We start from the raw sequence: 17086 nt of genomic DNA on the forward strand, positions 1-17086 counted from the left end.
TTGGCTTCATTATTAACTAAATGGAAACTATAGATGGCGCTATTTATCCTAAATCATATTTCTTTATTTGCAACGGGTAGGTGATTAATACTGCCATTAAAACAGCTGGAATAGGTGAAACAAGCAATAAAGAAATTTTATGAACATATTTTACCAAACAATAAAAGGAATTATTTGTATCAAAAGCTTGAAAGCGTAATTTCCAGTAACTAAATAGCGCACCAATTTTGTCATTAATAGATACATTTTATGTCCGAAAAAGCTTTAAAAATGCTATAAAAGTGAATAATTTTGTAGAAGAGGGGAAATTAAAGTTGAGAATGACTCAAAAGCATCTGATATCACTTTTAGCTGTTTAAGCCTAAAATTTGGTTGTACATGATGTTTTGTTTGAAAAACAAATAAATGATCCCATCAAACAACCGTGGAACCAGACTTATTTCTTATGAAGTGTTTCATCTTTTTTTTTTTTTTTTTTTTTTTTACGACATGGCATAACTGGGCATTAACAGCAGAGACAAATAAATCATTTAGAAGCTGCTGACGAGGATGCACCCAGAAAGCGATTAACCTCCCTGCTAAAGCTGGCCTCGATCTAATGGCTGGAATTTGGGCAGGTAGAGAATTCCATAATTGGGCTGTAGATGGTAGAAATGATCTTTCATGGCTGACAAGGTTTGATCTTGGGACTTCCACTGCTAGGTCATGGGATCTCACAGACCGTCGCAACCTGGGGTCATGGACATGGATGTCTGGCATCAGCTGGCATAACAACTCAGGGGCCTCCTTGTAAAACATACGATGGAAGAGGGTGGCTGCTCCAACTGCCCTGCGGTGGCTCAATGGCTGAATACCATGATCTTCATACTCATTTGTTGGCAGACCAATGACACGCTTAGCTCTATTTTGGATGGAGTCAAGCTGAGCTAGTGAGGTGGGAGTTGCACCAGTCCAAGCACTGCTGGCCTATTCCATTTTTGATCGTATCATGGCCTTGTAGATGATGGCTCTCTGTGCAGGTAGAATATAGGGTGAAGCTCTTCTGAGGAGTCCCAGTCGCTGACCGGCTGTCTTTGACATTTTGGTGACTACTTGGTTCCAGGACAAGTTGTTATTCAATGTAAGACCTAGAAGGTCCACGCTTTCAGCTTCTTCAAGAGTTACACCAAAAAAGTGAAGTGGTGGATGGTTGCCATCAGCATCTCTTCGGTTGGGGATGGTAGTGGTTTTACATTTGGCAGCACCAAACAGGACATTCCATGTCTTAGCCCATGTCTTGATCTTGGCCAAATCCCGGTTGAGAGATGCTGCAGCAGGAAGTCTATCTTCTCTAGATTTGATGAAGGACATAATGGTAGCATCATCTGCGTACAAAATGGACTGAATGTTCAGATCTTGTGAGATGTCGTCAATGAAGATGATAAACAGGAGGGGGCCTAGTATGGAGCCCTGGGGTACCCCATGATTGATTCTTTTCGATCCAGACTCCCTCCCATTCAGGACGACCTTCAGTGATCTATCTTTGAGATAGTCCGTCAGCCAAGCATGAAGAGTACCTGAAAACCCTAGTGCAGAAAGTTTCTCAAGCAGACCAGTGTGCCACACACGGTCAAAAGCTCTGCTGATGTCAAGGCAGACGACCCGTGCTTCTTCTCTGTTGTTGAGTGAGTTGGCAAGACATTGCGAGACATATGTCAAAGCATCTGATGTAGAGTGACCAGCCCTGAAACCAAACTGCCGAGGGGAGATCAGATGATGTTCATCCAGGTGTTTCCACATTTTCTTGCTAACAAGCTTCTCCATCACTTTTGACATAATACACAGCAGAGAGATGGGCCTGTAGTTTCCAGGTGTATGTTTATCACCCTTCTTGTAGCACGGGATGACATGCGCACACTTCCACTGAGCTGGCATGTAACCTTTGTCAAAACATAATTGAAAGAGGCGAGCGAGTGGAGTAGCAAGTTCAGGAGCCGCCATCTTCAGGACAAGAGCAGGAACATCATCTGGGCCAGAAGCTTTGTTGATATCTAGCTTCAGTAACTCTTTCTTAACTTTGCTGGGCCAGAACACGACCTTCGAGCAGATGGAGGAAGTCCTAGTGTGCAACTCTGGGATACTTTTGTTGTTGTCTTCTTCAGGGATGGTAGATTTTTCACAGAAAAGGGAAGATAAACATTCTGCCTTGTCTTCTGAAGAGATGTGTGTATTTCTATTTGCCTTCAGTACTGGAATTTCAGACTTTCCACCCTTCCCAGCTAGTCTACGTGCTGTCCACCACCAGCTCTTTGACCCTGTTTTCAGTTCAGTAGTCATCTTCTCTCACCCGTATTTTGTGGGAGGATATAGCCTTTCGGGAAATAGAGGTGTAGGTGTTTCGTGCCTGATTATACTCTAGGCGAGACTCTCCAGTAACTTGTCCTTTCGTTGCTTTCATTGAGGAAAATTACAACACAAAGTTCCAAAAATTATACTCCCCTTTGTAGTTTCCTCATATTGTGCGGATTTGATTGCAAAATCCTTGTCTTCGTGATTCGGTCTTTCGGCCATGTACATCCCCGTTTTCGAAGTGGGTTAAAGAAACTTGGTTTTCCCAAACGTGCCGCCAAAGCTTTTTCCAAGTATGCCTCTGTCAGTTCCATGATTGGAACCAACATCATTTGGAGACTGCGAAACAGGCTCACCAAAGTCAATTATCTCTTCCTGTTCATTATCACGTTGTTTGTAATTTATTCATGTAATGATTTATAATGCCGCTTTGGTGACCCAAATGTATTTGTTCATTATTGAATAAAAATTCGTATATGTATGTATGTGCCCTGTAATTGTAAAAAGTACTAGAACTCAATAGCTCTCATTCCCCTACTCGAACACTCTTTCGCTGGTATTTTTGTAACACCATTGTTTCATTTTGGTCTGACCCTGTTTGCAAGTTTCTTTACCGATCAGTTACTCTGTTAAATGACTATATTGACACCCTCTGTTGGTCAACGTTACATTAAGGTTACGCATCGCTTTCTTGCCTTGCGGGGCTATTATATATTGAAACTCCATTAAGTGCAAATCCTCACTATGAAAGCTTCCGGCCTCAGCCATGCCGAGCCTGCGGCTTTGAATGTTTTTTAAAACCTGGCGGGCTGGGGGCCCAGTATCAAGAAAAAATATCAAAGCCGCAATCCCGGTAGGGCTGAGACCGGAGACTTCCATAGTGAGGACTTGCAACTAATATATAATAGCCCCGCAGGGCAAAATATCAAGGTGAATGCGTAACCTTAACGTTACAGATAGCTCTTCATACTTAGAGACAACCCGTCACCCACTTTTATTTCGTTGCCCCTTCACCCTCTCATTCTTGAGACCCTGCCAGATGTCGGGGTAATTTTTGCATATGTTTGCATATTCTTAGCTACTGACCATCTGGCACCGCTATATAGGCTGCATAATACCTACTCTACAATAACATAAAAAATGTCAAAATGTTGTTTACTTTACCAGCAAGATAGCATACCAAACCACCTGAGCGTAAATTGTAAACGCACTTGTGGTTCCTTTCTCGTGATAAACTTATTTTCCGAAAGCATACAATTTATAGCCAAATTAGTGAGCGTGCTGAAGATGAAGTAGTTGGTGCGCATGTGTCGAGGGTATGATAAGCGGGAAAAATAGCCTTGAGTCCAGATTGCATGTGGTTATCGCGAACGTATTGTTTGGGAACATGAAGGATCTAGTTGATTGTGATTGGCCTGTTGATTTGACTGACATCAACGGTTTACTATGTTAACGTCCCAATTATTGGTCAATAACATTGAGTGCGGTGATCAGTCAATATTATTGAGGCACGCATGCGGTGTGCGGTGATAAGATGTGTGCCTATGGCTGCATAATACCTTCCTGAAGTAATACACTGCGCCCAAAAAGTATCAAAACACTCAAAACAAAAGCCATTTCTTAAAGATACTAAAACAATAGATAGATAGAGAATATTGTTCTGCGTATTTTGATACCTAATTCGATATGATATGACTTTATTTTCCTAGCTTATAGCAATTTGAAAAAAGTAAAAGAGCTTTTCAAAAGTAACAACAAATTGCATTGGCTTTTTCCTCGAAGCACGTAGATATTATCACAGCAGAGTGAGCGTTCATCCGTTTGGCTTTATTGAACCCGTAACAATAGGCAGCATAAGTCGCCTTTAATGAGGAAATATTTGAATTTGTTACTTGAAACTCGAGACCATTTGTCATTCAAATGAGTATAGTTTAGTGGAATAAAATCGCATTGTGCCAAATAAAACTCTCCATCTATTGACTTGTTTATTGTGCAGTTTTAATATGGCTTTTGCTTTAAGTGTTCGGATACTTTTTGGCACAGTATATATAGGTCAAACGTAGTCCATTAATAGAGAGGACCGGGTAGATAGCATTCCAATCCACCTGAGCGTGGATTGTACCCCTAAAGCACTCAAGGGTCCTTTCTGTTTATTAACCGGAAAATTGAGCCAATTAGAGGAGTCGTTGCTTCTGCTCGATTGCAGACGGTTTGTTATTTGCGATGAACTGAACGACAGAAACCGACTGTGAAGGAGACTAGGGGAAAAGGAGGCATTTCGAAGGGGACTAGGATCCGGACTAGGATGCGCTTTGGGTTACAGGGTGCTGATTGAGAGTTATGGCACGGGGATCATCAAACTAGCACCAAGACCTTGTTCACTACTTCATCAACTATCTTCAATTGACCGCACTACTTCATCAGCTATCTTTAGATAAGAGCATATTACTTCAGTTAGCTTTAGATGAACACACTAATGCTCTGTTATTAGCACCAAAACCTTGTACACTACTTCAACAGCTATCTTCAACTGATAGTACACTATTTCATCAGCTATCTTCGGATGAACACATTGCTTCATCAGCTCTCTTCAGCTGAGCACAATACTTCGTCAGCTTTCTTCAGCTACTACTTCATCCGCTTTTTCAACTGAATACACTACTTCATCAGTTATCTTCAGCTGATAACGCTAATAATACACTACTTCAGCTATCTATATCTTCAGCTGATCAGCAAACTACTTCTGTAGTTTAACATGTTGAATGCTGTTGTCATATAAAATATGTAAAGCTTGAAATACGCACATGTATTTTCATTTATTCATTCTATCTTTATTGCGGTAAGCTTTTCCAATACATGTAATAAGTACTGAAGCAGTGGCGTGCCTGGACTTTTTATCACACATTGTGTTCATTCGCGCGAAGCTACAATTTTTACAATGTTTTTTTGATAAAATCAAGATGGCCCCGAATGTGTGAGTCTCTTATCCCCCTCCCCTTGTCAGGCACACCACTGACCCAAGAGGTCCAGATCAACAATATAAGTCTATGATCAGACAAAATCAAAAATGCAAAGAATACAATAATACAAAATAAGGATATAAAAATAATGCTTACATGCCAACGAAATAACCAATATAAATGTAATTTACATAGCAAAGAACAAGAGCATTTGAATTTGAATTTGAATTTCAACAAAACAACAGGACAAAGTAGTCAAGAATATGTACATAAAGTTTAATATCAGAAAAAAATTATTTGGGGACAAATGTTTGTACGAAAGGTAAAAATTTTCAAATGATGGACGGCCTTTCCTCCCAGCTACACACACTTTAAGTAAATATCTTTAAATTTATAAAGTTTACTTCGAGGACTGTTAAATATGAACAATGTCAATTTTTAAAAATTTTCAATAAAATTTGCATTATATCGCGAATTTCAACAATATTAAAATGATTTGATATCAGAAGGACATTCCTCGTATTTAGAATGCAATTTGGTGTGTCTGATGTGCTCTGGCCTCACAAAAATACAAAGGTGGGTGACCGACACCTTATAGATTTTATACACAATAAGAAAATTCACCATTAGTATTTCAATTCAATATATACACATTTCACAAGTAATAAAACAGTTAAAGATTTAAAACACATTAAAATTGATATATGAGAAATGTCGGCAATATTTCAATTATTAAATATATACATTTAAAAAAAATATTGCTTTAACCTTTGGCCAAATACAAGCTTAAAGCCCTGTTTGCAATATTTTTTCAGTGTATGCGCTATAATTTTTGAGAAGAATGCAAAAATAAGCACAAAATTGGCCAGGGGTGTAGTACCCCCTTAACGTGCACATGGGTGATTCTTTCTGTACACGGGACCAATGGCTTTACTATTTTGGATCTCATCACTTTATCATATCAATGATTCCTTAGGGCCTACTAGCTTATAATTCCTTGCATCAATTGGTCGCATTGTTAGTACAGTAATAATCCAGGTAAATCTAGCAATTTGTTTTTCTCAACTTGAAACTTACTAAACCGTGTTATTATTTTCACTACACTGAATTACTACGAGGTTCTCATAACATCATACTAAAAGACCTTACATGGACAGGAAGGTTCAAGTGGGAAATTTTATACATTGTTTTGTATTTATCTTTAAAAGAAACGACGACAAGTACATGAACGTAAAAATTTTCAGAAAAGGAAATGATGCAAGGATATCATACAAAAAGGACTGAAGATTTCTAACAAAATGAGCAGTGCGGCCAAATTTATATTCCATGACAATCTTTGTTCGTTCACCATTACAAGCTACCTTAAATTTCTAAATAGATGAAATTGCTTATTTATGTCCCCGGGTTTCCTCCGTAAAACCCCAAAATTTCGAAAAAATTTCACTTTTTGCAGAACTTCGGCAAATCAAAATTTGTTGATTTGCCCCCCCCCCCTCCACTGCTTATAGACGCAAAACTAGTTACTACTTTCTCAAACTTGTGACTTTGGACCTTATAATATTTTCATACCTTAAAATAATGGAAATTATAAAGCCTCTTTCCACTACATGGATTTCTAAGGACCAAGTGAAATATTCTTTTGCCTGGACTATACGTTAGGGTATAAAAAATAATGTACTTTTAGCTGGATCGAAGTCCTATATGCGGCAGTGTCATTTAATTCGTGGTCTGAACAATCAACCGGAACCTGTTGAAATAAGTAAAACGACGACTGAATTATGCAAAATATAGTAATATTTTCTACAAAAGGCAGAGAAATTTTGAACGAATGGATGGTCTTTTCTGTATTTGGAACTGCATATGGATTGTCTTTATTATCAAAGGCAATGTTTTAATATCATACTGATCTAAACTTAGCTGCAAATTATTGCACTGTTATCAATATTTTAATACCAAATTCTGGACAACACGTGGGGACCTCCTTGGTGAACTATAACGGAACCGGCCTCTTCACAGAACCTTGTAACAAAGCCACTGAGCCAAAACTGTTAACTCAAATATTTCAAAAACCTGAAACTGTCGGGACTATATAGTTGGCATGACAGTGACGACATGTAATAATATATATCTGTATATGTCATACAATCCACTGGTTAGTCCTTCCAATGATAACAGTTCTTTCGTTTTCCTCTAGACTTGCTTCAAGTCCTTTGGCGTCCATAGTTAGTGAATGTAAAATTCATGGAAGCTTTGCCACATGTTCCCAAAATTTCTGTTTCAAAAGTTATTCTTTCGAAATAATTATTTACCATCATAACTTTGTAAAAATTTATTTGACATTTGAATTGTTGAGGCCAGATAGTGGACTTTCTGATCACTCCAGGCATAGGGGTAGTGTTTGAGCAAAATGCCCACCACGCCACGCCCACCCCACAAGGCACACTTCCTCCCTAGCTCATGTTATTTAAGTATTGGCACAATATTCGGTAAAAATGTTTGCAAAAATAGTTTACAATAACATTTTTGGAAAACATTTAAAAATATTGTTGTAGTGTGTTTTCATACAAAACGTTTCAAAACGTTATCATGACCTTTATATAACCCGACATTTTAATGTTACTAAAACGTTTTTACCTAAACCAATAGCCAAAATATAACTTATTTAAGGGCGTACTACACCCATATATTGGTTTGATTGGTCTAAAAAAATATTTTTTCATTTATAGCGAGGCGATATATGCACGGATCATGTGAGATAAAAAAAAAATTTTAAATAAATAAAAAAAGGTTGGCATTTTATGATTACAACATACAAAAATTTAAATATATGAATATGCATTTCATATGTTGTTTAATATTTTCTCCGTAGTTTCCCTCATTCTTCAAACACTGCCCTCTTTACTGGGCTGTAAATGTATCGCCACTGAAACGCACAGTATCCCTGATGGGGATGCCTTTGTAGCCGAAAAAGGTTAGCAAGAACATGAACTAACCTGGTGAACTTAGGTACCCAGCAAATACAAGGTTAGAAAAGGTTGCCCAAACCATGTAAATTTCCAATTTTATAGAGGGTATATGAAGGATATAAAACGTTTTCATAACGTTCAAAAACATATTTTGAAAACTTACTGCAAAATATTCTAACATAATGATATTTAAGTGTTGACGAAATATTTGGCAAAAACTGTGTGAAACAAATATTTAACAATTTAATTTTGACAACATTAAAGGAAGTCTCCAGCAATCACAACATTATGTCTTATATGTAAGAAAAATAATTATCATGCACGAATCACGTGGTTTTATTTAAAACAAACTCATAGTGACCATAAAAATGAATAAAAACATCCGTCTCTCAGCACGCGATATTCAAAAGTCCCGGGCGCAGAGATTGTCGAATGCAATGACGTCTCAGTAATACAATAAAGGCTGACGACAATGGAACACAAATAACCATTACGTCATTGCACTTAAATAATTTCGGCGCGGGGATTTTGAATATCGTGTGTTTAGAGCCGACTGTTTTATTCGTTTTTATGGCCAATATGAGTTTGTTTTAAATAAAACCATGTGATTCATGCTTGATAATTATTTTCTAACATATAAGGCATAATGTTATGATTGCTGGAGACCCCCTTTAAAGAAATTGTTGTTATAGTGTGTTTTCATAAACCCGACTTTAATATTATTAAAACGTTTTTACCAAAACCAGAACCCAAAATACAACCCGTTTATAAACGTTTTAAAAAGGCGCTTTGTGTTTGCTGGGTAATTAACTGAGACAGCTTTTAACAAAGCCATTAAAGCCCAAAATATTTCACAAACCTGTTGTGGTAGGAACTTCAGCAGTTGGCATGACATTGGTTGGCATTGCGGTGGTGACTTGCGGAATACTAGATATATGTACCTCATACATTTTATCTGGTATTAGTCCTTCCAACAATGTCCCTTGTTCATAGTTCTCAGCATATGTGTCATTCCATGTATCAGAGTCAATCACTTTATATTCAATCTTAAACCTATCAACCGTCATATCATTAGGCCAGATCCATTGTACTTGAAGCTCTTCATTATATACTTGTATACATGCTTCATACATAATATTGATAGTTGGATCTGAGTAAAATAAATGCAAGAGCAACAAAATGTCACCTTAAGATTCGGACAGAGCCTTCATTATCACTTCATCATGTTGATACCTAATTTATTACCTTAGGTAATAATTATAAGTCACAATTCAAAGTTTTCTCAGAGTTAGATGAGAAGCAAAAACGGCAAGAGACAAAGAAGAACAATCAAAGATACTATTTTTGAAAGTATACTATACTTTTAATCTATTTATTTTCTGCATATTTCTAGTGAAAGGAGGTGATAGGAGACGCAGCATGTCCTACGTATAATACATTGAGTGTAAAACATCACAGTCAGTTTGATTTTTTCTTTTTAATATTCCTATATCCTTGACCAAGAATTAACATGAAGCATAACATAATAATTATACCTTGCGTTGATGATACAGAAGTCACTTCTTCTAGTGTAGTTGGTGCAGCTGTACTGGCAGTAGTGATAGATTCGTAATTGGTTACCTCTTCTTCTGTCGTTTTGTCAGTAGGATAAATAGTGGTAAATTCAGGCTGGATTACATCTGTTCCTGCAGTTGATTCAGCAGGACTAATAGGAGTGGTAGATTCAGATGGGGTTACCGTTTCATGGCTAACAGTAGTGGTAGATTGAGGCTGTGTTCCTTCTTTTCCTGTAGTTGATTCAGTAGGGCTGATTGGAGTGGTTGATTGAGGCCGTGTTACCTCTTTTCGTGTAGTTGATTCAGTAGGACTGACGGGAGTGGTGGATTCAAGCTCTGTTACCTCTTCTCCTGTAGTTGATTCAGCAGGACTAATAGTAGTGGTAAATTCAGGCTGTGTTACCTCTTCTCCTGTAGTTGATTCAGTAGGACTGACAGGGGTGGTAGATTGAGGCTGTGTTACCTCTTCTCCTGTAGTTGATTCAGCAGGACTAATAGGAGTGATGATTTGTGGCACAGTGGTTGATTCAACTGGAATGTCAAGAGTGGTAGATTCGGGCTGGGTTACTTTTTGCCCTGTAGTTGATTCAGCAGGACTGACAGGAGTAGGAGATTGAGGATTGGTTACCTTTTCATGACTGACAGTAGTGGTAGATTCAGGCTGTGTTGCCTCTTTTCCTGTAGTTAATTCAGTAGGGCTGACAGTAGTGGTAGATTCAGGCTGTGTTGCCTCTTTTCCTGTAGTTAATTCAGTAGGACTGACAGTAGTGGTAGATTCAGGCTGTGTTGCCTCTTTTCCTGTAGTTAATTCAGTAGGGCTGACTGGAGTGGTTGATTCAAGCTCTGTTACCTCTTCTCCTGTAGTTGATTCAGCAGGACTAACAGGAGTAGGAGATTGAGGATTGGTTACCTTTTCATGACTGACAGTAGTGGTAGATTCAGGCTGTGTTGCCTCTTTTCCTGTAGTTAATTCAGTAGGGCTGACAGTAGTGGTAGATTCAGGCTGTGTTGCCTCTTTTCCTGTAGTTAATTCAGTAGGACTGACAGTAGTGGTAGATTCAGGCTGTGTTGCCTCTTTTCCTGTAGTTAATTCAGTAGGGCTGACTGGAGTGGTTGATTCAAGCTCTGTTACCTCTTCTCCTGTAGTTGATTCAGCAGGACTAACAGTAGTGGTAAATTCAGGCTGTGTTACCGCTTCTCCTGTAGTTGATTCAGCAGGACTGATAGGAGTGATGATTTGTGGCAGAGTGGTCAGTGTCTTTGTGATAGACCCAATGGCTGTTGCGAAACACAAATGCAGATACGTTTTTGAAAGTTGATCATCATACAAGAATTGAAATTTTTAACACATACGACATGGATTTGAATCTTTTCTTCTCGGTTATTGACAGAACATACAAGCGGTCTCCCAACAAGAGCCATCAACAAATTGACAAGTATTGGAATATAATTTAAGAAACAACATTAATTTTGATACATACAGGCTGATTCTGCAGGACTGGTAAGAGTTGTAAGTTGTGTCATAGTGGTCAGAGTTTCAGTTGTTGTATCATTTCCTGTCGATCAAAACCAATGCAAGGTAGACTATTGATTTGGATAATTGCTTAGAATGTTTAGTTTAGCATCAAGATTTATATTTACTCTTGTTCTTTATAATATAGGATGATTGCTGTGTAAAAGTGTTACATCAATTGAAACAGCAGAGACATGTCAGATGTAAAGCACAAGAGCTAAAAAACAACAACATTCAAACCCCATACAATAATTGATTTGAAATTACTGAAGATACCAGTGTTTTTGATGATACCAGATGAGCACGTACAGTGACAGTTTTGGAAAAAGATGCCAATATACAGTAGTAACTGTTATTTACAAACTCCCCAGGCTGTCATTTCCTGAAATTCTGAAAAGTGACGTGAACTAAGATATTTGGGTTGACACATGTATTTGTAACAGGTGTTTTTTTTATCAATATGTACCCAAAACGTCACTATTAAAGTAGCTTACTTACTTTGAGGTAATTGTGGACGTGTGATATTAAGTGTAGGTGGAGGGTCTTTACAAATGCAGGGGTCTGTAAAATCTGCAATTATAACACAAAAGGAATCATATGAGAACAGTACAGTATAACAAAATGGGTAAGTTATATATAGCTTATGTTCTGATCCGTGGATCAATTGGCTATTCAAGTTGAAATCCATTCCCAGCAAACACAAAACGTTTTCGACATCATTCGGAAAAGGTTATAAAAGGTTGTCCGAAAACGTTTAAATGTCGGGTTACATAAAGGGTATATAATGGGTATAAAACGTTTTCATAACATTAAAAAACATTTTTTGATAACCTACTGCCCAGCAAACACAAAATGTTTTTCAGAAAACGTTTAAATTTCGGGTTATATAAAGGGTATAAAACGTTTAAATAACATTTCAAAAACATTTTTGAAAACTTGATACTAAACATTCTAAACAGAACGTTATTTTTGGTTTATTTTTGGGTTGAAAAAATATTTTGCAAAAATGTTTGCCCGAAATATTTGCAATAACGTTTTAAAACGATTTCATGACCTTTATATAACCCGACATTTAAATGATATTAAAACGTTTTGAAAACAAAACATTTTAAGAACATTTCTGCGTTTGCTGGGTGCAAATATTTCAAACATAATGTTATTTAAGTGTTTACAAAATATTTTGCAAAATATGTTTGCAAAAATAGTTAACAATACCCTTTTTTAAAACATTTTAGAAATATTATTGTACTGTGTTTTCATACAAAATGTTTTGAAATGTTTTCATGACCTTTATATAACCCGACATTTTAATGTTATTAAAACGTTTTTACCTAAACCAAAACCCTAAATATAACTTATTTTAAATGTTTTAAAAACGTTTTTGTGTTTGCTGGGTACACACTCTACATGCCCTATGTAAGACATGACTTTAATCTCCCACACAGGGGGTATAGATTTCAAATGGAGTTACCCATTCTGGTAAACCCCAAATGAAATTCACACAACCTGTGTGGGATATTAATAACACCCCTTCCCCCAAACAACAACAACAACAACAACAACAAAACCAAACAAAAACAACAACAACAACATAAAAAATTGTACAAATTTGGAAAAGAACTTGCTCTATTATTCAAAGGCTCGCAGGATAGTTCTGAGCAAGAATCTTTCATCTTATTCTGATCCACTGAATGCTTGCGAGATGGGTCTCTCTCTGATGACATTATTTAATAATGACATTATTTAAAGTAAGAAAAGTTGTCAGTTGGATACTGACAAAGTGTTTTGTCTTACTACTTTTCACGTAGCAAAATAGCTTATCGACATATTTTTAAAACTAAATATTTCAAATGGTTTTGAAACAATTGATATTTTGTTCTTTATAATAACACCTCCTGCAGAATGTGGAATAATTGTTATTCTCAATGTTTTATTAATATATTCAAAATAATTTGTCACTGGTTTTTTAAATGTTTTTAATCATGTAATTTAGCCTCAGGTCTGTAATGTGATGAAATTAATGAATTGGATATAGTACGATACCATAAAATAGAATTATACTTTTGCTACTGGATATCGTCTTAAAGTTATTGAAAGAACATAAAAGTTGCCTGGTAACAATAGCCATCAAATATGCAAATATATTTCTCTTTAGGTAATATACTTGAAACATTTTTACTTTGTGAATATTTTCTAAAAGAAAATGATTGAAGAAATAGAACATTGAATTGTGCTACATACCAGGGACTGTGGACATACATGGTGATTCAGTAGGATTGATATGACTGGTGGTTTCTGTTGGCGATCCATTGTCTGTCGATAAATACAAACAAAAGGTAGATAATTTCCCCTGCCCAGGCAGGTTGCTCGATAATATAATTATTCATTAAAATTACGCGTCTTGCATTATTCATAAACACGTACCTTTTGTGGGAAAAGTGTTATTCTCAATGTTTTATTGATAGAATTCAAAACGTTTTTGTTGTTTACACGTGTTATTTATCAATGTTATTCAGCCTCAATTCTAACAATAGGCCAATCGTTACCTAGCTGGGGGGTTTTCAACCCCCGAGCTAGGTACTGTTTTGCTATCCGATTCTTCTTTCTTTCTTCTTCTTCTTCTTCTTCTTCTGGCAACAAACTTCAAAATGCTTCTCCTCCTACATGTTACACCCTACAATTACGTAACTTGCACATATGTATCGGCTATATCCTGTGGCCATATGGTGCAAACAGAATTGGGATCAAAGGTCATTAAAGGGGCATTTTCTGTATATATCCAAATATCTTCAAAATGCTTCTTCTGCCACATATTACATAGCACAATGATGTCACTTACACATGTGCATCGGCTTTACCCAGTGCCCATACCTTACACACATAATTGGGGTCAAAGGTCATTAAGGTGATAAAATCTTACAATTATATTATCTGGACATCTGTAAGGGGTATGGGGCTCAAACTTAGTGACAACAAATATAATGACCAAGGGAACATTTTGCAGGGGTCAGGTCAAAGGTCATGCAGAGGTCAAATTTTAGAAATGCATTTTCTGGACATCTGTAAGGGGTATGGGGTTCAAACTCACTGACAACAAACTTAATGACCAGGGGAACATGTTGGAACATTTTGCAGGGTCAGGTCAAAGGTTATCTGGGGTCAAATCTTATAATTTCATTTTCTGGACATCTGTAAGGGGTATGGGGCTCAAACTCAGTGACAACAAATCTCATGACCAGGGGAACATTTTGCAGGGGTTAGGTCAAAGGTCATGCAGAGGTCAAATTTTAGAAATGCATTTTCTGGACATCTGTAAGGGGTACAGGGCTTAATGTCAAGGGGAACATTTTGGAACAGTTTGCAGGGGTCAGGTCAAAGGTCATCTGGGGCCAAATCTTAGAATTTAATAATCTGAACATCTGTAAGAGGTACGGGGCTCAAACTCAGTGGCAACAAACCTTATGACCTGGGGAGCGTTATGGAACATCATGCAGGGGTCAGAGGTGTCAGGTCAAAGATCATCTGGGGTCAAATCTTAGAAATACATTTTCTGGACATCTGTAAGGAGTACGGGACTAAAACTCGGTGACACCAAACCTCATAACCAGGGGAACATTTTTGGAACATTTTGCAGGAATCAGATACCTCCACAACACCAACACGCGCAGCTAGGTTTGTGGTCTATGACCACCATTTGCCACTAGTTATAGTTCTGATCAAAAATTACTTCCTTACATGTTGCGGTTGTGTATGGAACAGTTGATAATATTTCTGTCACTATCTCAGTTATAAATTTGGTCACCCATACTCCTGAAGTTGAATCAGCAAAACTTGCAGGAGTGGAAGATTCAGGTTGTGTTGCTTGTGATGTTTCAGTAGGGCTTAGAGGAGTGGCAGATTCATGATGTGTTGCCGCTGTGCCTCTTGTAGATTTACTTTCACTGAGTGGAGTAGTAGCTGTTTGTTGGGTCCTTTCATCTTCTGTTATTAATACGGTTTGGGTATTTGGTTGAGATGTAGAACTCCGCAGCGTAACACCTGTGAAGATAATGAACATCTTAGTCCTTACACTTTGAGGGTCTGTGTGGGTAAATGGCTAAATGCTAAAGAAAGGGAGGGGGTGCGTAAATAGTCATTAGGTCATTGGTACCAAAAATAATGGTATACGTGTAAAGTGGTTGACAAAGCGTTTAAAGCGAACAAAAGAAACGTAAAGTGGAAGCGTTATTTAGCATAAAGCGTGTAACCAAATATTCAAACCAAAAAAAAATACTTCAGTGTTGTGTAATGATTATTAACATTCCTCAAAACCACAATATGAGGACAGTACCTCTACTTCCTTCATATTCAGATTGCTCAGGGGGTTGCACCGCCGGTGCCAATCCAAATGAAATGGTCTACTGCTGTAAAAACGTTGGGAAGTAGACCTTTTTTGTAGAATAATTCACAAGAGATCCACTTTTATTGGTAAAAACGTTCAAATTGGCCCTTTATTTAAAAAAAAAATTACAAAGGTCCATTTTTGAATGAATAAATTCTGGATTAGCCAAATCATAACAAAACAGTAGTGTACTGACTTCTATGGTGCAAACAATCTCTTTAATAATACAAGATTTGCCGAATTATTGTAATCTATGATGTCAGTATGTAAATCCTCGCATGTCAGGTTTGTTCGGTCAGAAAAACGCAATCTGAATGTCCAAATTTCAATCCGAATGTTAATCTCAGCTAATCTCTAGGATCTACAATCAAGGATCACCAAATTATTTTAAGCATGTTTGAAGTTTATATATCAATTAATCTCACCTGATATTCCAACAATGTAAATAAATAAAACACACAGAAGGCTGAAATACTTCATTGTACAAGTAGATGTTATTATTTATATTGGTTAAGCGTAAACACGGTGTATGCGGTACTCCTAAAGCCGATTGCACTATGTAACAAATTCGACCTCAGCATGCTCACCTGACCTGTTATTTTTGTGCAATGAACTGATTAGACTCATTTATACACACACTGCAAATACAAAATTGCTCAATGTTTAGTAAATAACTAGTGAATAGAACTTAGTGTTGATTAAATTGTACTAAAAATTTAATCAATTGACTCTTTTTTGTTTCTCTGTTTCCCTTTTACTCAACATTGAGCAATTTTAACAATTTTGTTTATTTAGAGTGCAGGTGTTATTTGTTGTTGTTGATTAATTTCAATTATTGTTAAGTTCCAGACAACTCTCTGAAATATTTTACACACTTATGTTCCATGAAGTCCACTATAGACTTGGAGACAGCTGGCCTATCCTTTGCATACACAATCCTTGCAATGATGACAATATTAAATTTCACGATTCACTCCTTTCTTCTGTGAACAGTTTCCATCCAGTCTGTGAGAGGAACCAGTGTATGCAATTATCAGTCCTTAGAATAGGGTAGTCTGTTTCGAGACTATCCTATATGAACTATCTGGCTTGGGAACAAAAGTAAAGATGGCAAATATTTCTGATGTAGATGTGCTTCACTGTCCATCTCATACAACATATTTGTTGAGTATACCATTTGGGCATAACTGTCTGCTTTTACATTTACCAGGAGAGTTGAGAATATAATCAACTTCTCACAATTTTGACTCCCCTCATATGTGATGCGATCGAGCAAAATCAGTCGGAACTCGGAAATATTGATTTTGAGATATAGCCAAACAAAGGAACTATTTCCTTTTGATTCCTATTGTTTTGGAAACTCTTTAATCGTTCATAGCTTT

General features: G+C 37.0%; 1 protein-coding gene across 1 annotated transcript; it reads right to left on the reverse strand.

Annotated features, from left to right (window-relative positions):
* Positions 1-5125: 5125 nt before the first annotated feature.
* LOC140147030 (uncharacterized) lies at positions 5126-16353 on the reverse strand. Its single transcript, XM_072168806.1, has 8 exons — positions 16130-16353; positions 15059-15361; positions 13565-13636; positions 11822-11893; positions 11292-11366; positions 9790-11088; positions 9114-9404; positions 5126-7035 (listed from the first exon to the last, which is right to left on the reverse strand). The coding sequence occupies exons 1-8, from the start codon at positions 16182-16184 to the stop codon at positions 7025-7027; spliced, it is 2178 nt and encodes a 725-aa protein (XP_072024907.1). The 5' UTR covers positions 16185-16353; the 3' UTR covers positions 5126-7024.
* Positions 16354-17086: the final 733 nt, after the last annotated feature.

This window comes from Amphiura filiformis, chromosome 1 (assembly GCF_039555335.1).
Source record: "Amphiura filiformis chromosome 1, Afil_fr2py, whole genome shotgun sequence".
In the NCBI taxonomy this organism is placed as follows: Eukaryota; Metazoa; Echinodermata; class Ophiuroidea; order Amphilepidida; family Amphiuridae; genus Amphiura; species Amphiura filiformis.